The 23,200-nt window shown below is 42.0% G+C and overlaps 1 protein-coding gene across 3 annotated transcripts in view; it reads left to right on the plus strand.

Moving 5' to 3' along the window:
• The window catches only part of LOC120981848 (N-acetylated-alpha-linked acidic dipeptidase 2-like), a 156,009-nt gene that overhangs the window by 127,130 nt on the left and 5,679 nt on the right, over nucleotides 1-23,200 (plus strand). For 2 of the 3 annotated variants that reach the window (XM_040411611.1, XM_040411613.1), the window contains 5 exons: nucleotides 8,856-8,956; nucleotides 10,240-10,330; nucleotides 10,940-11,192; nucleotides 12,061-12,142; nucleotides 15,212-15,304. In XM_040411611.1, the coding sequence (XP_040267545.1) occupies nucleotides 8,856-8,956; nucleotides 10,240-10,330; nucleotides 10,940-11,192; nucleotides 12,061-12,142; nucleotides 15,212-15,304 (620 nt within the window). The remainder of the gene's footprint in view (nucleotides 1-8,855; nucleotides 8,957-10,239; nucleotides 10,331-10,939; nucleotides 11,193-12,060; nucleotides 12,143-15,211; nucleotides 15,305-23,200) is intronic. The other variant, XM_040411612.1, reaches the window with a different exon arrangement.

A 23,200-nucleotide genomic window follows, 5' to 3' on the forward strand; every position in this document is an offset into this window, starting at 1 on the left:
AGGCTTTATTCCATACTCGCCAACTTCCTTTAACATGGATGCAGGAGAATAGGGTGTGCATGGCCTAGCACACTGTTGAAAATATTTCAGGGCTAGACATGCCCTCCTTTATCAAGCCATGCCTTCTTCAATTCAAGACACACACCTTTATTTGTGGGGGCTTTGCTCGCTATTGTATTTGGCCACTGAGATTGTGTTTGACACAGCCCTTAGTGCCACACACTTTTAAGGGCTAATCTCCCTAGAAGTGCCAGGAGGCTTCTCCAGCAGTCTGGGAGAGTTGAGTTGGCAAATAGGTTTTATTCCTATTGAAACAAATGTCAGAGTTTAGAAAGAAAAAAAACAGTACTTACTACTTTTCCTCCCCCCTCCTTCCAATCCAACATAGAAGTTCTAGTGCCCACTTCCACCTCATTGTTCAAGAAATGCCAGTGAGGTCATTAACGCTATAACCAATTATTGGTCCTAGCCACATGCTGTTCTTACAGCAGTCACATGTCGATCCCGAAAAAAAATAAAAAATAAAATGGATGGCAATCATCATAACATCTGCGCTGGATCAGTGTATGTGTGATACATTCACATAGCTCCCTTCTAGTGTTTCCACATTTCAATCACAATACACTCATGTATGCTGCTAAACAAATTCAGTCACCCCCCCCCCCCCCCCATACAACTCCTTGCAGATAAAATACTTTCATCTGTAATGTCTTTATTTTTAATACCGTTTTGTGTTTGCATGCAATTGTAGTATAAATTTTTGACCTTTTCCTATTGTTAAGGATTCACAGCATGAAAATTTTGTAAATGTCACATTTCACTAACCTGGACTTTAGAACGATCTCTGGCTGAGATGATCGATTAGTAATGACCATACTTAATCTTGGCAGCAAAGCTTCACCCAGTGGTTCCCAACATGAATCTAAACAGTCCATTGTATAATGGGTCATTAGAAGAAATCTTGAAGGGCAAGAGACATTAGCTTGCCATCTCTGTCGCTCTTGCAACTCAAACTCAGAAAGTAACAAAAAATAAATGTTAAATCAATGGTATCTCTTGTGAAGTTTTTGAGCTTTATCTCAAAAAACAGCATCAAAAACTGCACGTGTGAATCCAAAAGGTTTTAATGAACCCACTAAAATTCCTTAATCCTCTGATCAGAAGATAGATGTTTGTAAAAGGGTTTTGTGTTTCATATGACTACATGAGGATATTTTGGGGTCATACTGGAATGTACAGTCGTGGCCAAAAGTTTTGAGAATGACACAAATATTAGTTTTCAGAAAGTTTGCTGCTAAACTGCTTTTAGATCTTTGTTTCAGTTGTTTCTGTGATGTAGTGAAATATAATTACACGAACTTCATACGTTTCAAAGGCTTTTATCGACAATTACATGACATTTATGCAAAGAGTCAGTATTTGCAGTGTTGGCCCTTCTTTTTCAGGACCTCTGCAATTCGACTGGGCATGCTCTCAATCAACTTCTGGGCCAATTCCTGACTGACAGCAACCCATTCTTTCATAATCACTTCTTGGAGTTTGTCAGAATTAGTGGGTTTTTGTTTGTCCACCCGCCTCTTGAGGATTGACCACAAGTTCTCAATGGGATTAAGATCTGGGGAGTTTCCAGGCCATGGACCCAAAATGTCAACGTTTTGGTCCCCGAGCCACTTCGTTAGCACTTTTGCCTTATGGCACGGTGCTCCATCGTGTCAGAAAATGCATTGTTCTTCACCAAACTGTTGTTGGATTGTTGGAAGAAGTTGCTGTTGGAGGGTGTTTTGGTACCATTCTTTATTCATGGCTGTGTTTTTGGGCAAAATTGTGAGTGAGCCCACTCTCTTGGATGAGAAGCCACCCCACACATGAATGGTCTCGGGATGTTTTACTGTTGGCATGACACAGGACTGATGGTACCGCTCACCTTTTCTTCTCCGGACAAGCCTTTTTCCAGATGCCCCAAACAATCGGAAAGAGACTTCATCGGAGAATATGTGTCCCCGCCAGCTCTCTGAGGTCTGGCAGACGTTCTTCTGTACCTCTTGCATGATGTTCTTTGTTTTGGTTTCACTTTGTTATCTCCTTTCCTTCTCCCAGCTGTCACCTATTCACACTCTCTTTATATTCCCTCCCATACTGCCTCACTTTGCGGTTTATACTACTTCCTGGATTGAAGTGATCACTGCTGGAGACTTCTGTTACTGCTTGTTCAGATAAGTCCTTTCTTGTATTGTGTTTACTTGCTGGCTTGATTCTAGGTGACCCTGACTCCCTCTGTATTAAGTGCAGGGAGCCGGTGGTCGTGTCCCCTCACTATTTTAGGGTTTTCAGGTGTCACACAGTCTAGGTACAAGGGCATGCAATCGTCTACCTCTGAGACCTTTGTATGAGCTTAGCAGTCAGGGTGAGCTCTTAGGGTTTTCCAGGGGTCACCTTTATGCTCCTTAGTTTGGGATCAAGCCAGTCGGATGTTTATCCATAACTTCCAGCTATTTGCAATATCATCCGTGACATTATAAACCGCCATTACCGTCTTAAGCATGGATCCGTTTTCAGCCTTGATTGACCGCATGCAGGGTCTTTCACTGGAGGTAGCAGATCTCCGTAAAACTATCTCTCAGTTTCAGGTGACCGGTTCTGCTTGCGTTCATGGAGTTTGTTCAGAGCCTAAGATCTCGCTTCCGGATACGTTCTCCGGGGGTAGTGAGAATTTTGTTCGCTTTAGAGAGGCTTGCAAACTCCATTTTCGCCTATTTCCCCATTCCTCTGGTGATGAGGAGCAGAGGGTGGGGATCATCATCTCGCTGCTCAGGGATAATGCTCAGTCTTGGGCCTTTTCGCTGCCGGTAGGGGCACGGCCCCTCTGAACGGTGGATTAATTTTTTGTAGCCATGGGGCAGATATATGATGACCCGGATCGTATTGCTCTGGCTGAATCTAAACTGCTTCTTTTATGCCAGGGTAAACAGTCCGCAGAGATATATTGTTCTGAATTTCGGAGATGGGCAGCTGATACTGGTTGGAACGATGCTGCACTCCGAAGTCAATTTTGCCATGGTCTTTCGGAGGGATTAAAAGATGCATTTGCGTTTCATGAGAGACCTGCCTTGTTGGACTCTGCCATGTCTCTAGCTGTCCGTATTGACAGGCATCTTAGAGAGAGAGGAGAGACAACTCCATGTCGTATTCAGTCAAAGGACAGTGGGGTGGTCTCATTCAGTGCGCAGGGGCCTCAGTCTCTCTCAATCCCCTCTGAGCAGGAGGCCATGCAGCTGGGTTTGCTTGCCTCTGATAGTAGAGGATTCAGCTCTCAGAGCAGGGTTTGTTTCTCTTGTGGGGGAATAAATAATTTGGCTAATGTTTGCCCCTCTAGGAGATTCAGGGAGTTTTCTGAGGGTAATAAAAAAACAAAAAGAGAAAAACCCTCTAAAAACTTTCCATTTGCTACTATTGGCAAGGTTGATGCGGAAATTGAAGGTTTGCAGTTTGCTTGTAGTTCCTGTTTTGTCCTACCTGCCAGGGTGGCGCTAGATAGCAAGAACATTGTGAGATTTTTGTAGATAGTGGAGCAGCTGTCAATCTCATTGATAATCAATTTGCTATAACACATGGTTTCCAGGTATGCACTTTGGAAAAGGATATACCTGTTTTTGCTATCCATTCCGCTCCACTTTCTCAAAAATCGTTAAAGGGCATAGTTCACAATATCAGTTTGACTGTGGGTGATGCTCATGTTGAGGATATGTCATGTTTCGTCCTAAGCGGATTACCTACTCCTCTAGTGTTGGGGCTACCCTGGCTCACTAAACGTAACCCCACCATTGATTGGCAAGCAAGGCAAATAAATGGTTGGAGTGACTTTTGCAGAGAGAATTGCACGGCTTCTCTTTCAGAGGTTTCTACCAAGACTGTACCATCTTTTCTCTCTGAATTTTCGGATGTGTTTTCCGAGAGTGGTGTTCAGGAGCTGCCCCCTCACCGGGAGTACGATTGCCCTATTAATCTCATCACAGGCGCCAGGCTGCCAAAATCTCGTTTATACAATCTCTCCAAACCTGATAGAGTCGCTATGCGTGCTTATATCTCTGAGAGCCTGAGAAAGGGACACATCCGACCCTCGAAGTCACTTGTTGCCGCTGTTTTTTTTTTTGTTAAGAAAAAAGATGGTTCTTTAAGACCATGTCTGGATTTCAGGGAGCTGAACTGTATCACAATTCGTGACCCATATCCACTTCCTCTGATCCCGGACCTGTTTAACCAGATTGTTAGGGATAAAGTTTTTTCTAAGTTGGATTTAAGAGGGGCATACAATCCAGTCAGGGTCAGGGAAGGGGACGAATGGAAGACGGCCTTCAATACCCCTGAGGGTCATTTCGAGAATTTGGTTATGCCCTTTGGTTTGATGAATGCTCCGGCCGTCTTCCAACATTTTGTGAACAGCATTTTTTATCATGTAATGGGGAAATTTGTACTAGTGTATCTAGATGACATTTTGATTTTTTCTCCTGATTTCAAAACTCATAGGGACCACCTACGTCAGGTCTTGCTCATTCTGCGGGAGAATAAATTGTACGCTAAACTGTAAAAATGTGTGTTTGCGGTTCCCGAGATTCAATTTCTTGGTTTTCTTCTCTCCGCTTCTGGTTTTCGCATGGACCCTGAGAAGGGCCGCGCGGTGCTTGATTGGGAGCTCCCTGAGAATCAGAAGGCGCTGATGCGGTTTTTGGGTTTTGCCAATTATTACAGAAAGTTCATTTTGAATTATTCCTCTGTTGTTAAACCACTCACTGATATGACTAAAAAGGGGGTAGATTTTTCCTCCTGGTTGGTAGATGCGCTTAAGGCCTTTTCTAGTATCAAGGAGAGTTTTGCTTCCGCTCCCATTTTGGTACAACCTGATGTCTCTCTACCTTTTATTGTTGAGGTGGACGCTTCTGAGGTGGGTGTGGGTGCGGTCTTATCTCAGGGTCCCTCTCCTGCCAAATGGCGACCGTGTGCCTTTTTCTCAAGGAAACTCTCCTCCGCAGAAAGAAATTTCGATGTGGGAGATAGGGAGTTGTTGGCCATCAAATTAGCTTTTGAGGAATGGCGCCATTGGCTAGAGGGAGCCAGAAACCCTATTACCGTGTTTACCGACCATAAGAATCTGGCCTACTTTGAATCAGCCAATCGTCTGAACCGGAGACAGGCTAGATGGTCTTTATTCTTTTCTAGATTTAATTATGTTGTCACATTCCGCCCTGGGGTTAAAAATGTAAAGGCTGATGCCCTGTCACGTTATTTTCCGGGAGGGGGGAACTTTGAAGACCCGGGTCCCATTTTGGCTGAAGAGGTGGTCGTCTCTGCTCTTTATCCTGATTTGGAGGCAGAGGTTCAGGCAGCCCAGGCAGAGGCTCCGGATCTTTGTCCTCCTCGGAGGTTGTTTGTGCCTCTCGCTTTACGACACAAGGTTTTTAAGGAGCACCACGATACTGTCCTTGCTGGGCACCCGGGGAGTAGAGCCACAGTGGATCTCATTGCTCGGAGATTCTGGTGGCTGGCTCTTCGTAAGACGGTTGAGGGTTTTGTGGCAGCCTGCGAGACCTGCGCTTGTGCCATGGTCCCTCATTCATGGCCATCAGGTTCTCTCCTCCCGTTACCCATTCCTTCCCGTCCTTGGACGCATCTGTCCATGGACTTCATTACGGACCTGCCTCGTTCCTCGGGGAAGACTGTGATTCTGGTAGTAGTGGACCGTTTTAGCAAAATGGCGCATTTCATCCCTTTCCTGGGTTACCTAATGCTAAGACGCTGGCGCAAGCATTTGTTGATCACATTGTTAAATTGCATGGCATTCCTTCAGACATCGTTTCTGATAGGGGCACGCAATTTGTTTCCAGATTCTGGAAGGCCTTCTGTTCTCGCTTGGGGGTTCGGTTGTCGTTCTCTTCTGCTTTTCACCCGCAGTCGAATGGTCAGACCGAATGCGTCAATCAGAATCTGGAGACATATCTGCGCTGTTTTGTGGCAGAGAATCAGGAGGATTGGTGTTCTTTTTTGTCCCTTGCTGAGTTTGCTTTAAATAACTGTCGCCAGGAGTCCTCTGATAAGTCACCATTTTTTGGTGCATATGGGTTTCATCCGCAGTTTGGGACATTCTCTGGAGAGGGGTCTTCTGGTTTACCTGATGAGGAGAGATTTTCCTCGTCTTTGTCATCTATTTGGCAAAAGATTCAGGGTAATCTGAAGAGGATGAGTGAGAGATATAAGCGTGTGGCGGATAAGAGACGTGTGCCTGGTCCAGACCTGAATGTGGGTAATCTGGTGTGGTTGTCTACAAAGAATATCAAACTGAAGGTTCCCTCCTGGAAGTTGGGTCCTAAGTTTATTGGGCCTTACAAGATCTTGTCCGTCATCAATCCCGTTGCCTTCCGTCTTGATCTTCCTCAGACTTGGAAGATCCATAATGTTTTTCACAGGTCCCTATTAAAGCCTTATGTCCAACCCACTGTACCCTCATCTTTGTCTCCTCCTCCGATTGTTGTTGATTGTAATCTTGAATTTCAGGTCTCTAGGATTGTGGATTCTCGCATTATCCGCGGTTCTCTCCAGTACTTCGTTCATTGGGAGGGTTATGGTCCTGAGGAGAGGATGTGGGTCATAGTGGCGGACATTAAGGCCACTCGTCTCATCAGGGCTTGAGAGAAGGTGGGCTCTGAGTGTCCAGAGTCCACTCGTAGAGGGAGGGGTACTGTCACCGCCAGCTCTCTGAGAAGGTCTGGCAGACGTTCTTCTGTACCTCTTGCATGATGTTCTTTGTTTTGGTTTCACTTTGTCATCTACTTTCCTTCTCCCAGCTGTCACCTATTTACACTAATTGCCTCCCTTTATATTCCCTCCCATACTGCCTCACTTTGCGGTTTATACTACTTCCTGGATTGAAGTGATCACTGCTGGAGACTCCTGTTACTGCTTGTTCAGATAAGTCCTTTCTTGTATTGTGTTTACTTGCTGGCTTGATTCTAGGTGACCCTGACTCCCTCCGTATTAAGTGCAGGGAGCCGGTGGTTGCGTCCCCTCACTATTTTAGGGTTTTCAGGTGTCACACAGTCTAGGTACGAGGGCATGCAATCGTCTACCTCTGAGACCTTTGTATGAGCTTAGCAGTCAGGGTGAGCTCTTAGGGTTTTCCAGGGGTCACCTTTATGCTCCTTAGTTTGGGATCAAGCCAGTCGGATGTTTATCCATAACTTCGAGCTATCTGCAATATCATTCGTGACAATATGACTGCCCCAGTCCTCAGCAGTCCATTCATCATACTTTCTGCAGAAGATCAATCTGTCCCTGATGTTTTTTTTGGAGAGAAGTGGCTTCTTTGCTGCCCTTCTTGACACCAGGCCATCTTCCAAAAGTCTTAGTCTCACTGTGCGTGCAGATGCGCTCACACCTGCCTGCTGCCATTCCTGAGCAAGCTCTGCACTGGTGGCACTCCGATCCCGCAGCTGAATCCTCTTTAGGAGACTATCCTGGCGCTTGCTGGACTTTCTTGGACACCCTGAAGCCTTCTTAACAAGAATTGAACCTCTTTCCTTGAAGTTCTTGATGATCCTATAAATTGTTGATTGAGGTGCAATTTTAGTAGCCACAATATCCTTGCCTGTGAAGCCATTTTGATGGCTGCACGCGTTTCTTTGCAGGTCACCATGGTTAACAATGGAAGAACAATGATTTCAAGCATCACCCTCCTTTTAACATGTCAAGTCTGCCATTTTAACCCAATCAGCCTGACATAATGATCTCCAGCCTTGTGCTCGTCAACATTCTCACCTGAGTTAACAAGACGATTACTAAAATGATCTCAGCAGGTCTTTTAATGACAGCAATGAAATGCAGTGGAAAGGTTTTTTTGGGATTAAGTTAATTTTCATGGCAAAGAAGGACTATGCAATTCATCTGATCACTCTTCATAACATTCTGGAGTATATGCAAATTGCTATTATAAAAACTTAAGCAGCAACTTTTCCAATATCCAATATTTATGTAATTCTCAAAACTTTTGGCCACGACTGTAAGGCTGGTCATACACATTAGACATTGGTTGACTGAACAATCTATCTTTCTTGATCCCCCATACACATGCCCACTTGGCTAAGTCAAGTTTGTGTGTGTTGTAAAACGGGAGAGAGACCAAAAGGATAAGGCAGTTAAAATCTGATCTGCCATCAGGTGGGAGAGTTGGGAGGCCTCCATGTGGGATCGATAAAAGCTTTAACCTGGCTGTCATGTTAGTAGTAGACAGACTATATTGTGTGGAACAGAATTGCATGATACCTTTGGGATAATGGGGGGTTATTTATCAAAGAACGGCATTTTACACCAGTTTTGGATAGCCCCTGTGCTGTTGGAGGATGTGCTTCATTTACAAGGAGGGGCATGCCTGGTCATAAATTAGGTGCATCTAGATTGAAATCTACTCCAGTCCCTGACTAGAGCAGATTTCAATCATTTACACCTGGAAACTGGTGTAAATGTTTGTGAATTTGTCAGGGCTGATGGGCCACCACTCTCCCGCTCTGCCCCCATCACTACCCAGTGTTGAAGGTGGTCTAAAAATTGCCACATGCAGTCCAATTAAGGCGCACTGGCATTTAAGTCGTAACACTGGGCCATGTGATTTTTTTTTTTTTACGACAAAAACTGGCATACGAAGTCTTGATAAATGACCCCCAATATGTTGAATGCTTCTGCCATTCCTTCCCAATGGTACTATATTTGTTCACGTTACCTGTCAATCATAAGGGCAAATGTTCACAACACAAAATCCAACCCGCAAAACTGCCTGACATTAATGCAAAAATTTTTGTTTCTCTGCATAGGTAGAAAACCCTAATCCAGAAGAGGTACGAGCAGGACGCAGATCTGTGTATGACACATGGCTTAAGAATGGACCATCATCGCATGATCCAAACTTACCATAGTATGTAGCTCATTACAACAACAATTGCATATGATCATGGTAAACAAGAAAATATCTCCGTTTGTGTCCATTTGGCCCATAATATTCTGCTGCAAAAATATAGTAATACAACTTAATAGCGGGGAACTTGTGCATACTACAATGGAACCAACAAAAATGTTGTGAAAGGGACGGTATATGTCTGTGCTCATTATGAATGACCTACAGTAGTAAGAGTCGACTGAAATTTAGGTGAACAACCTGGACATTAAAAGTCACAGGCTTCTACACTTTCACTATTGCTTTGATGCATTTATTTTTGGGCAAATAAATTTCATTTGGGAAGCACTTATCCCTTGCATTCATGTTTAAAGTTGGTTTTCTCGAGCACTTATCCCTTGCATTCATGTTTAAAGTTGGTTTTCTCGTCACAGAAAGTGAGGGTATATCACTAGGATACACCATCACTGATCGGTGGGGCTGTGACTGCTAAAACACCTACTATTCCAGAGTATGAAGCATACACATTGCTAGTTCTAGCTGTGATGGACATGCCATTCTTTTCTGTGACGGGAAAATCCCTTTAAACATCAGGGACTGCTCTAGCTGACCTGTGTGGTCATGAGCCTTAGGGTATTGCTCTAATTCCCGAATGGTCAGTCTGTAAGTAGTGGGATGTGTTTACAACCAGTTTTCCCATCGGGGGGAAGGGGTTAACATGGCACTGGTAAGGCTGTCTGTCCACAGATGGCAAGTTGAGAGTGGGGACTAATAAAGGGGAGTTAGACCCCCGTATTTGGTATAAGAGAGGGACATGTCACACCTGGGAAGAATCCAGGGGTTTACTTGAGTGACCAAATTCAAGCCAAGACAGTGGAAGTGTAGCTTGTGACTCTCAGCCAAGTATGGGCAAAGAGCCCGCGTTCTGTGAGCTGGAGGAGAGCTTGCAGATTAGTGTGCCAGTTAGCCAAGAGTAGAGACACTAGAACGTGGAACAGTGTTTCTTGACGAGACTAAATACCCAGCCGTGAACTGCCACAGCCACCCCTCTTGTTTATCAAGTTGTATCTGTTGTTCAAATCCAGTGCGTCTCTGAGTTGGAAAGGAGTTGGTTGGTTCACAGTAAGACAGCTGGTGGGCAAAATCTTTTATTGTGGCCATTCTTTGGCTCATCCCTGGTCATAACCATTTAGCCAGAGCAGTAATTCCCTCACTCAGCTGTGTCGAGATCTTACATGTCCACCCCTGGATGGTAGTTTACAGTTTAGATTATGCTAATTAAAAATTTTATTTGGGTTTTACAGTGTGGGGAACTTGGGCTCAGGAAGTGACTACTCACCATTCCTGCAACTTCTTGGAGTATCTGCAGTAGATGTGAGATACAACTATGACCAGGTACAGTGCCAAGACATAACATGAAATTATATTTTATGCAAAGTCGATGCTGAAAATCATTGACATTGTTAAAAGGGTTTGTCCAGTCCTTAAATAGGCCATCACTATCTGATTGGGAATCAGACACCCCCCACCCCGGTTTATAACTTATCCCCAATTTACAGGATAGCAGGGTGCAATTTGTGGTTAAAGAGGAAATGAAACTAGACAAAACTGGGGAATAGGCTACAATAAAAAGTGCGCTGTACTTACCTAGCAGATTCAGTGGGGAGAGGCTGGTTCTTACGGCTGGGCTCTGTGTTGACAACACATGACTGCAGCAGATCACTGGCGTCAGTGGTGCACCGAAGAGGCCAGCGATTAGCTGCAGTCATGTGTTGTACATGTGATGTCACTGCTGCAACCGTGTAAACAAAGTCCAGCCGTGAGAATCGGAGTGTTAGAGATGGGTCTGCTAGATAAGTACAACTCACTTCTTTATTGCAGTCTATTTCTCAGTGTTGTCTGATTTCTAACTGGAAATGGACAACCCCTTCAACTAACAGCAACATTAGACCATCCCCTACAGCTCATTGTTACGTAATGCACATAATCTTTTCTTCTTTTCAGAAGTATTTCTTATCATCATACCCCATGTATCATTCTGTCTATGAAACTGTGGATTTGGTTTCACGTCTTATGGACCAAGGTTTCTACTATCATCAAGCTGTTGCACGGCTGTGGGGTGAAATGGCCCTTCGTCTAGCGGATGACGTGATACTGCATTTTGACTGTGTGCATTATGCAGAGACGTTGCAAATAATTGTCAATGACGTGCAAAGCTCATATGGTCCTAAGTTACTGGAACATAACATTACCCTGAGTAAGTCTCGACTCTTCAGTTCTCCAGATTTTCCATTTTACTAAAACACATCACATCGGTAGAACAGACAGGTCCACTTTATAGTCTCTATTAAAGGGTTATCACAAGGGGCATTATTCGGACAATCCTCAGGAAACCTGTATGATCTCCCACTACTAGATCTTTTTTATGATTCCATGAGAATGAAGTAATGTCTACGGTGATGGCATGTCACGTGCATATGGTGGCCAAACATGGTATATTGTATTTGACGAGACATCAACCCATTATTGGCAGGTAGTTCATGTGTATTTTAATGACTGACATCAAGTCACTCCAATGGTCTCATAAAAACTAGTTCACACTGCGGATCTCTCAAAATCTACCAAGTATACCGCAGCAGACACCTTCTAGTTTTTGCCACTGTTTTTAAATTTGAGTGCTGTGGACAAGTACATGGTTTAGCCCCACTGAATGTAGCTATACATTGAGTGGACACTTGCTGCAGTTTACAGCGGCGTCCATGTACATGACACCACGCCAAGAAAGAACAGACGTGGAAGATAAAGAACAGGGTGCCACGTTTTCAGGACTAAATTCTGTAGACAAAAGCCGCTATGAAAACTAGCCTTAATGGAGGTACTGTAAAATAAAAGGTGCAGATAGAGTAAAATTCCACTAACTGGGATTTTGGTGGTCCAGAAATCCTACCAATCCCATATTGGCATGAATTTACCTAATAATTCGGTAGCTGACTCCAAAAGTTTGGACATTTTTGTAATCTGGCATCCTAGTGAGCACTGTGTATAAATGAGAATTTTACACTAGTTTTATATACTGTATTATATAGCTATCAAGGCACCATAGGTTCTAAATCTTCTATTTCCAGCTTCAATCAAGGAGGCAGTTGGTGAATTTCTCCAAGCAGCTAAGGCCTTGCAGTCACGGATAGAGACAGTAAATAGAGAAAAGTAAGTAGAACTTGAAAAATGGATTCTTCTTCAAATTCTAGAAAACTGGAAGAGTCAAACAAGGTTTTAATTGCCCAATAGCAATAAAATATTAAAAAGTAACTGCTCCCAAAAGTCATGGCTCCCTACCATGGGTAGGGCTACACACAGACATTTGTTACCTGACAGCTTCTAATCTGGTCTCATTATCTTTTGGATGAATAGTATCATAGCAAGATACAGAGGACAGATGGAAAGTAGTATGGCTGTAGGACAATACAACATAGGGTTTGGTTGCAGGAGGATACCATAAACACATACCGGTAGGTCTGCAGAAGAGCTGTAGACCCAAAATGGTTGAGATTTTTTTTTAAATTTTGAATATTTACAAAGCTGCTTAATATATTATTTAAGATGCATTGGAAAATAAAAAACAATGGTTGGCAAGGTACTGTAGATATAGCCCATAATTGAGTCAGATAGGTAATGCCATGCCAAGTAGTGCATCAAAAATCATGAAAAAAAACATTAAACCTTGCTAATATACAACAAAGTAGGTGGATACTAATGTATACAGGATGATACTTTCACTTTCCTGGGGCAGCCATGCTGGAGATACAACCTTCCTCCCTCTTTTGTGCATGCTTTAGGATAGCTCTAATGAATGACAGATGAAGTGTCAGACTATGACTCTGTAGGAGATGATGGAGTATAGCCATTCTCCTAGAGAACAGGGAAGGCGCATACACACAGGGTTGGACTGGGGTTCCTTGAGCCCACCAGAGGAAATGATTATTGTGGTCCAAACTCTATACCATCAATAAAGTCTAATAGATTTTGTTTCAAAGAAATAGACCATAGTGGCAAGTTATTGGCTCCAAAGGCAGCTCCAAATGTTTTTTTTTTTTTTTATCTCCTGGACCTTTTGGGCCCACAATGGTATCAGAGCCTGGGCCCACCAGAGGATCCTCTGGTACTTTGGTGGGCCAGTCCGACGCTTTACAAAATAAGCTTGTCCCAGTCTACATAGCAAAGCTGATAAATGAGATTTCGGTCTAATGTACAGTATGTGCTCCACTGGCCACTGTGGAGAATACAACAGGGTGGTTAGTCGCATCAATAAAAATAAAAAAAATTCAATATGTGTATAATAAAAAAATATATATATTTAAATGTTATTTTCTGGTGACATTCCATATTTTTGTACACTGATGTTTTCGCTCTAAAAATGTGTCCACAGGAAAAGATAAAACTAGGAGATAAAGAGGTTCCCACAGGAATAACCTATCTGATTCATAAACCAAGAGTAAAGAGGATTATGTGAGAAATGCAGGGACGGAAAGATTTCCACATTATAAAACCATAACACTTACCCATGGGAACTTAGGAAATGTCAAGGCCGTTGCATGTTCCATTACTCCCAGTTCCTCACTCTAGAGAGAAATTTTGTTTTCATAATAAATAAAACATTCTGCAAACAAAATTAGCATACCTTTTGCCACCGGTCTGAATTTATGCTCCTTGACGGCCAGCGTCCTCATGTTAATTTGCACTTTGGCACCATCTTTGGGCTTTGGGTTTGATAGGATAATGTGTAGACATCTTGAGACTACTGAACACTTTTCCTGTCTTCAGCACAAATGCAGTAAATCAGTCAATTTGTAACATAGCTTATTTCACAGGTTTACATGAATATCAACTGCGATCAGCACGTCTCCTGGGATCCATTCACTGTCACAGCCAATACATGGAGTAGACTATGTATTTTTTGCCCTGTAGAGAAAATGCTTTACTAGCGCATGTTCCTCTGCTCTCCATAGGAAAAACTGAGAGCAAAGATAACTGCATTATCTTTGCTGTCACACCGTGTGTAGTTTTCTTCATTAAAGGGGATGTACCATCTCACACATTGGGGACATATCGCTATGATATGCCTTCAGTGTCTGATGGGCACGGTCTCACCTCCGGGACTTGCACCTATACTTAGAACGTTGCCGGCAAAGAGAGAGTGCACCATGCATGCGTGGCTGCCCTACATTCATTCCTGGGGGGGGGGGCATAAATAGCCAAGCACTGGCTCTGCTAATTCTGCCAGCCCCATAGAAGATAATGGAGCGGTGGCGACACCTGCGCGGTGCACTCTGGGACTTTGCCGGCTTCGTTCTAAGTATAGGTGTGATCCCTGAGGTGGAACCCACAACTACCAGACGACATGCCCCCGATGTCCAAGAAGGGACAACCCCTTTAAATGCAGTAATAAACTATCCTTAGCCTTGTAATACGGTAACTTGTGCTGTTTTGACACATCTAAGTTACAACACAAGGCTAACCCATAGACCATAGTATCTACACATGGAGAATATGATATAATATTTTTGGATATATGCATTAAAAGATTCATTTTAAACATAAGATATACATATCTCAGTATAAATAGACTGGGGCACAGTTATCAATGGTGTTGGTGCAAATTCTGCCAAATTAATTAAAATTCATATTGATACATATTGTGGCAGATTTATCATTACAGTCTTTAATTTAGACAGCGTAATATTAGACTAGGTAAGCAGAAAATGCTCCAACCCGGCCATAATGGTTCACGCTGTGACGCATTCAATGCATCTAGCAAGCGGTGTCTAAAATGCATTCTAAAACCTGGCTCATGGAATGTACACCAGTTTTTGGCAGAATGTGCAGCAAGATTCTTGTGCATTTTGCTTGGTAAATCTGTCCCATTATTTGGCACAACTCATCACATACTAGACTTCGTCCATTATCATTTACACCAGTCAAAAATAAATTCTCACCCTCTGGAGTACCTTTTTAAATTATTTTATACATGTTGATGAGCAACAGTAAAACTCAAAGGGGAGATTTATCGAGCTTCTATCCCAGTTTTCTGATGTAAAGAATTCACAACTGTTGACGCAAGTCCCAGTTTGCAACAAAACATGCAACTTTTTACTTTTTTTCCCCGACACAGCCGCCACTTTTCTAATATAAGAAGGTCTTTTCTAAGATGAGTAAAAATTTAAAATAATAAAAAAATAATAATAAATGAAACAACTTTACCCTGTTCTTCCTTTTCAGTCCGTTAGAGGTGAGAAAGATTAATGATCAACTCATGCAACTTGAGCGATCCTTCATTGACCCACTTGGAGTTGCTGGCAACATATACTATAGGTAATGTGTGGAGAATTTAATATGAAAAGTTGATAAAATGCTCCATTTGAAATCATCCTCTCAACTTTTGTGACCTTTGTGGGAGAATTTCCCACCTGGCAAGGAGCGCTGCAAGTGTTTATCTTCATCAACATTGCAGCGGAGGTGGAGGGTAATTACTACTTACTCTCCCATTCAAGATAATTGACAAAAAGTTGCAATTGCACTACACTGCTGCTACATGGGCACCAGACCCACAAAAATCTGATACGGATGACCTATCCTTAGGCTATCATGAAACTGGAGTACCTCTTTAACGCAACACCCGATATGTGTGGCTTGAGATGAAAAAACTAAAAAAAAAGTAGATGTCCATCGGATGCCACCAAATCATGACAGCTGTCATGATGGTTCCCATGTTAAAAACCCATATAAGCATAAAGGGGTTCTCCGGAAATTAAGAAAATTAAAATACTTAAATATTACTTTATAATAAAGATATTCCCAAATATCTTCATTAGTTATAATGGCTCGTTTTGTCTAGGGAACGATTATTAGGAAAAATAAAAAAGCCGCCGTCCTATTAGTACACACAGAACCTGTCCTAATCACACAGGAGGACAAGTTACTTCACAACACTGAAGAGCTGCCTCATCCTCCTCTCTGCTCTGCTTGTCAGGGATTATACAGCTGGTAAGATCTTTGGCTGAATCTCTGTAGGAATGGAGTCCATGAGGAGACATGAAGTACAGATAGGAGATGGGGATGTGGGTAATGAGCAGCAGCAGCATTTGTATGCCGTCTCTATTACCACAGACCCACATTACCACAGTCTGTCCTGTCCATCTTTTGTTTCCCCCTAAACTCCATTCCTACACAGATTCAGCTGAACATCATATTAAAGTCTATTCAAGAATAGTGATGAGTGGCATGGGCTATATAAGAATTTGCGATATTTCGCAAATATGTGGGCGAATATTCGTCATATATTTGCAAATTCGATTATTTTCTTGATTGCGAAAAATCGGCAATGTAATATTCGCATAATGCGCACGAAATACAGGTGTGGGTCACTTTTGCTACATTTTCCAAGTTTCCTGAGACTGGAGAAAATGGTTGGCATGGCAGAACATTAAAAATGGCTTTATATGCAGTTAGAGTGCTCCAATATATTTGCAATTGCACTAATAGGCACTAATGATGCAAATATTTTGGCGCAATACGTGAAACTTCACATTTTAGCAGGTCTGCATATATGTATGGACAGCAGAACCTATCACACTACCTAACACACTGCACTACAACAGCTACACTATATCAGGATATAACCTAGACTGACTTTTTGCCACTATCTGTAATATATATATATATATATATATATATATATATATATATATACACACATACACAGTACAGACCAAAAGTTTGGACACACCTTCTCATTCAAAGAGTTTTCTTTATTTTCATGACTATGAAAATTGTAGATTCACACTGAAGGCATCAAAACTATGAATTAACACATGTGGAATTATATACATAACAAACAAGTGTGAAACAACTGAAAATATGTCATATTCTAGGTTCTTCAAAGTAGCCACCTTTTGCTTTGATTACTGCTTTGCACACTCTTGGCATTCTTTTGATGAGCTTCAAGAGGTAGTCCCCTGAAATGGTTTTCACTTCACAGGTGTGCCCTGTCAGGTTTAATAAGTGGGATTTCTTGCCTTATAAATGGGGTTGGGACCATCAGTGGCGTTGAGGAGAAGTCAGGTGGATACACAGCTGATAGTCCTACTGAATAGACTGTTAGAATTTTTATTATGGCAAGAAAAAAGCAGCTAAGTAAAGAAAAAACGAGTGGCCATCACTACTTTAAGAAATTAAGGTCAGTCAGTCAGCCGAAAAATTGGGAAAACTTTGAAAGTAAGGGCTATTTGACCATGAAGGAGAGTGATGGGGTTCTGCGCCAGATGACCTGGCCTCCACAGTCACCGGACCTGAACCCAATCGAGATGGTTTGGGGTGAGCTGGACCGCAGAGTGAAGGCAAAAGGGCCAACAAGTGCTAAGCATCTCTGGGAACTCCTTCAAGACTGTTGGAAGACCATTTCAGGGGACTACCTCTTGAAGCTCATTAAGAGAATGCCAAGAGTGTGCAAAGCAGTAATCAACGCAAAAGGTGGCTACTTTGAAGAACCTAGAATATGACATATTTCACACTTGTTTGTTATGTATATAATTCCACATGTGTTAATTCATAGTTTTGATGCCTTCATAGTCATGAAAATAAAGAAAACTCTTTGAATGAGAAGGTGTGTCCAAACTTTTGGTCTGTACTGTATATTCCACCTTCAGAGTCTATTCATACTGACAGGAGTCAGGGCTAGGTTTAGGGTTTAAAAGCTATCTAACTAGCTATCTAATGTACTGTGGAAAGCACAGAGCACAGCAATGACACTGCTCTCTCTCTCAGAACTTTAAAAAACTGTAGAAAATGGCTGCTGGGGAGTTTCTTATATAGTAAGGGGTAGGCAACTTTCCTATTGGTTGCTAGGGATGTTGCTAAGCTCAGACAAAGACCTTGCATCCTTTTCATTGGCCCACAAGCAAGAAGGGAGGTTACTGATGAAAAAAAAATAATTCTAGAATATTTGAAATTACGAATATATATCACTATATTCTAAATATTCGCAAATTCTCAAAGTGCCGATATTCACTATTCGAATATTCGCGCCCAACACTATTCAAGAACATAATCCCTGACCAGCAGAAAAGAGAGAAGGATGAGGCAGCTCTTTAGCTCAGTGTTGTTAAGTAACTTGTTCTCTTGTGTCATTAGGACAGGTTTTGTGTGTGCTTATAGGACGGCGGCCATTTTATTTCTCCTTACGATTGCTCCATATACAAAATGAGCCATTATAACTAATGAAAGATATTTGGGAATATATTTATACATAAAGTAAGATTTAAGAATTTTCATTTTCTTAGTTCCTGGAGAACCCCTTTAAAGTATAATGTTTTTATTTTTTATTATTTTGTATCCTGTAAAGTTAGCATCCTTAATGAAATTTAGAAAAAGTTAAATGGGGTTGTCTCATCATAGACAATGGGGGCATATCACTAGCATATGCCCCCATTGTTTTATAGGTGCGGGTCCCACCGCTGGGACCTGCACCTATATCAGGAACGGAGCCCCGCATGGTGGTGGCTGGAGGACTCCGGTCCGGCCACCACCAAGCCGGCTCCCCATAAAAGTGAATGGGAGTGCACCTTGCATGACCAGCCACCGCTCCCATTCACTTCTATGGGCTCAACGGAAATAGCCGAGGCTAATTTCGCCAGCCCTATAGAAAATGAATAGAGGGCGGCTATGCAGGCGCAGTGCGCCCTCCTTCAATTTCGGGGATCCGTTCTCTATATAAGTGCGGGTCCCAGCGGTGGGACCAACACCTATAGGACAATGGGGGCATATTCTAGCGATATGCCCCCATTTTCTATGATGAGACAACCCCTTTAAGTTAGGAGTTGAAAGATCCAGTGGCATTCTACCCAGTCATAGACAGAACTGTGCATTGATTGACAGAGTGAGCGCCACTGATCTCCATGATTAAGGCAGGACAATGGGATCAAATCTACATGGGCCGATGAGTGGGAACAAGCAGTTCATAACCCGATCACTGCTCATTCAGCTGCTTTTACATCACGTGTGGTGTCTGCAGCACTTCTCTGTTTACACCGGGCACTGTGCTGCTCACAATGATTTTTAATGCCACATGAGACATGTGGTCACCTGATGATCGAACACTTTGCAGCACATTTAAATAAGGCAATTATTTGGAATTTAATGCTTGTTCCTCATAATAAGACCAATTATATACATAGTAACATAGTATATAAGGCCGAAAAAAGACATTTGTCCATCCAGTACGGCCTGTTATCCTGCAAGTTGATCCAGAGGAAGGCCAAAAAAACGCTGTGAGGTAGAGGCCAATTTTCCCCATTCAAGGGGAAAAAAAATTCCTTCCCGACTCCAATCAGGCAGTCAGATGACTCCCTGGATCAACGACCCATCTCTAGTAGCTACAGCCTGTATTATTATTACACTCTAGATATGCATCCAGGCCCCTCTTGAACTCTTTTAGTTAACTCACCATCGCCACCTCCTCAGGCAGAGAGTTCCATCGTTTCACTGCTCTTACCGTAAAGAATCCTCTTCTATGTTTGTGTACAAACCTTCTTTCCTCCAGACGCAGAGGATGTCCCCTCATCACAGTCACAGTCCTGGGGATAAATAGATGATGGGAGAGATCTCTGTACTGACCCCTGATATATTTATACATAGTAATTAGATCTCCCCTCAGTCGTTTTTTTTCTAACGTGAATAACCCGAGCTAATACCGAGATACTATAAGAGACAATACAACGTTTTGGAGACAAAAAAAAAAAAAACAGACAGCGACCTTTTGACTGTCTGGTTTAGCTCTGTTTACATTTCAAGACTTGTTTTCGTCTGGAAACACAGTTTAGTCATTCCCATAGACTTGTATTGAAACTTTATACAAGTCTGTAACAGACTGAAATTGCAACAATGTTTCTGTTTAGGCTGTGCATCTCCTTTCCCCCCTTCAACTAGAAGATTCTAGTTTAGATAGAAACTGTATATAAGGAGAGCAGAGCCCTTTAACCAGAGGACCAGACAGATGGCTGAGCCACCAACCCTTTGGCCAGGGTACCGGACTTCTGAGAGAGAGAGGACAGCTAGCTCAGGCCTTTCCTCAGCACAGAACCTTCTTCTGTCAGGGAGGAGACTGGAGAATCCCTGCCTGTATTGTTTTGCACTTGAGTTTCTCCAGTAAAGAAGCACACTGGTTTACTATAGACCCTGACTCTCTGGACTTGCTGCTCTTTGGAAGGGATGGTAAGTTGTGGTACACTCCAATGGGAAGTAACACGTGTTTACACCTCAACTGTGTCCCATTGGTACCACCCCAAACCTGGGCACTGCACTATGTCAATGAGTCCATCAGGCACCGTTTTTTTCATCAAAGTTGTGTCCAAAAATTCCATTCTTGTGTGACCCATATCAGAACAGAAAACTAAATTCTCAATGAAGATGTTAAGTATATATACCGAAGAAGTAGATGACTATACAAATAGACATTACTTTGTGTCTACTATCTTTTAAATTCTGTTTATGCCATCGACACCTTTTGTAAAAATATCTCACTTCCTAAGCAAAGCTGGGATTTTAATAGCTTTCCAGTCTTTTATGTCCACCAGATAACAGTGACAACTGCATTGTGCTTTTTCGTATGTATTACAATGAGTTCCCTTTCATTCTATTTTTAAATAGTCATGTTTTTCACAGGTTTGGCAAACAAGAAACCTCATTAGTATCTTCAGCAATTGTGTGGTAGAACAATCTTTTCTGCTCTAATGGCACCATGGAGAATAATACCGTATTTAGGACAAATTTATCATTAGTATGTGGCAGTATGCTTCTATATAATTATACTCACTGAAAGCAATATCCAGAAAAATATAAAAGGAATCTTTCATTTTGAGAACCCAGACAGTTTATAGGATACTAAAATATGGATATCTATATAATGTGTAAAAACAGACACATTTTATAAAACCACACTAAAAGTAAATTAACCCCATTGCATATTCTGTACTGAAGCATTTGAGCCAAAGACAGGAATTTTTTACAAGGGTGTTAGAATTTTTATACAGCCTGGAAAAAAATCTAGTGAGTGGTACTGTACAGTGGCAGATGAAAGGGGCCCCATAGCAAATACCAAAATATGCACCTCATTATAGTGCTTGTTTTGGCTCCGAGGACCAAAGGGCTAGATTCTTATTTTCAGGAGCCTTGGACCAGTTGCCCAAACCCACACCAGTCCTGGACTCCCTCTCTCCAAGAGCCCCAAAGCAGTCACATGGTCTCTTCCTATAGTATGCAGTTCTTGGTACTGTGGCAGCAGCAGGAGCTCTTTAATGTGCCCAGGCAAATAAAAGCAAAGGCAGCTGAACCACAAGATTTTTTGGCGGGACTGGATGACTACTTTATATGGGTATGTCCTGAGTTTCTTCTATACAGGTATATCTCAATAAATTAGAATGTCATCGAAAAGGTAATTTCAGTAATTAAATTCAAAAAGCAAACCTCATATATTCTATAGATTCATTACACACAGAGTGATCTATGTCAAGCGTTTATTTCTATAGATTACAGCTAATGAAAACCCAAAAGTCAATATCACAGAAAATTAGAATATTATACAAGACAAAGTAAAAAGTAAATTTTTAATACAAAAATGTTGGCTGACTGAAAAGTAAGTACATTATATGCAAATACCAAAATGGGTTTGAGCTCCTTGAGCGGAGTACTTGGTTTGAGCTCCTTTTGCATGAATTACTACAACCAATGCGGCGTGTCATGGAGGCGATCAGCCTGTGGAACTGCTGAGGTTTTTTGGAAGTCCAGGTTGCATTCTTGGGTCTGGTGTCTCTCATCTTCCTCTTCACAATGCCCCATAGATTCTCTATGGGGTTTAGGTCAGGTGAGTTTGCTGGCCAATCAAGCAAAGGGGTGCATTCCTGGTGTAAAGTACAGATATAGTGGAATTTAGAGATGAGCGAACCAGTCAAGATTCATATCGGGTCTGGTTTGCAGAAATTTTTGAAAAGTTTGTTCCCAAATTGATTCACGTTGAACCGAAGTTGCTCCAATTGCCCTGAAAGCTGGTATATAACTCCCTCTAGCCTCCTACGACTCATAATTTTTGGGAAAACTTATCTCTTTTCATTTATTTTTTATAAATTTTTTCCCCCCTCCAACATCCCCCCTTCCCAAGCTCTGAAACGCAATGACAGCCATAGTTAATAATGTCTGAGTGACAATGACATACATAGCTATGGGTAAACTCACATTTGATGGTGTTGTCATACAGCATGTTTTAAAAAAAGACACCGACACATCTCATGCTTTTTAATATTCTAAAGCTTTTAAAAATTGGCCCTTATCGGGGCAGATGATGTTTAAACACAGATAAAAAAAAAAGTGCATTTGGGGAACATGATGGTTGGAAGTGGCATTATGAAGGCCGCAGCAGCCGTACACCATGTGATGGTAGGTTGGCAGGCAGACAGCAAGTGTGACAAGATGGGGCATCAGCAGCAAGGAGAGGTCTATTGATCGCATTTAGCCTGTCTGGACTGTGACAATTTTTTGTTATTAACACAGTAATCATGTACCTATGCTACCTCATGAAATTTACCCCCTCCAATTTTTTTTAACATTTAAACCGTGTTAACCACCCCCAAAAAACATTTTTAAATTTCAACCACAAAAAACAACAAAAAATCATTTCAACCTTGTGGAAAGTGAGTACATGGAAACTGAGCCTCAGGCATTAGTGGCATGATGCAGACCCCAGCATCATCTGGACTGTGAGAAAATATTGGTATTGACACAGTTATCAAGTATATTAATGCTGCGCCTTAAAGATATTTACCCCCCCCAAATTTTTTATTTTTTTTTACTATTTCAACTGTGTGGAAAGTAAGTACATGAAAACTGACCCTCAGGCATTAGTAGCATGATGTAGGCCCCACTATTGCCTTGACTGTGAGAATATGTTGATATTGACGTAGTAATCACGTACGTATGTTGCTTAATGTAACTTAACCACCTCAGCCCCCCTAGCTTAAACACCCTTAATGACCAGACCACTTTTTACAATTCTGCACTACACTACTTTCACCGTTTATTGCTCGGTCATGCAACTTACCACCCAAATGAAATTTACCACCTTTTCTTCTCACTAATAGAGCTTTCATTTGGTGGTATTTCATTGCTGCTGACATTTTTACTTTTTTTGTTATTAATCGAAATTTACCGAAATTTTTGCAA

The sequence above is a fragment of the Bufo bufo genome, chromosome 11 (assembly GCF_905171765.1).
Source record: "Bufo bufo chromosome 11, aBufBuf1.1, whole genome shotgun sequence".
Classification (NCBI taxonomy): domain Eukaryota; kingdom Metazoa; phylum Chordata; class Amphibia; order Anura; family Bufonidae; genus Bufo; species Bufo bufo.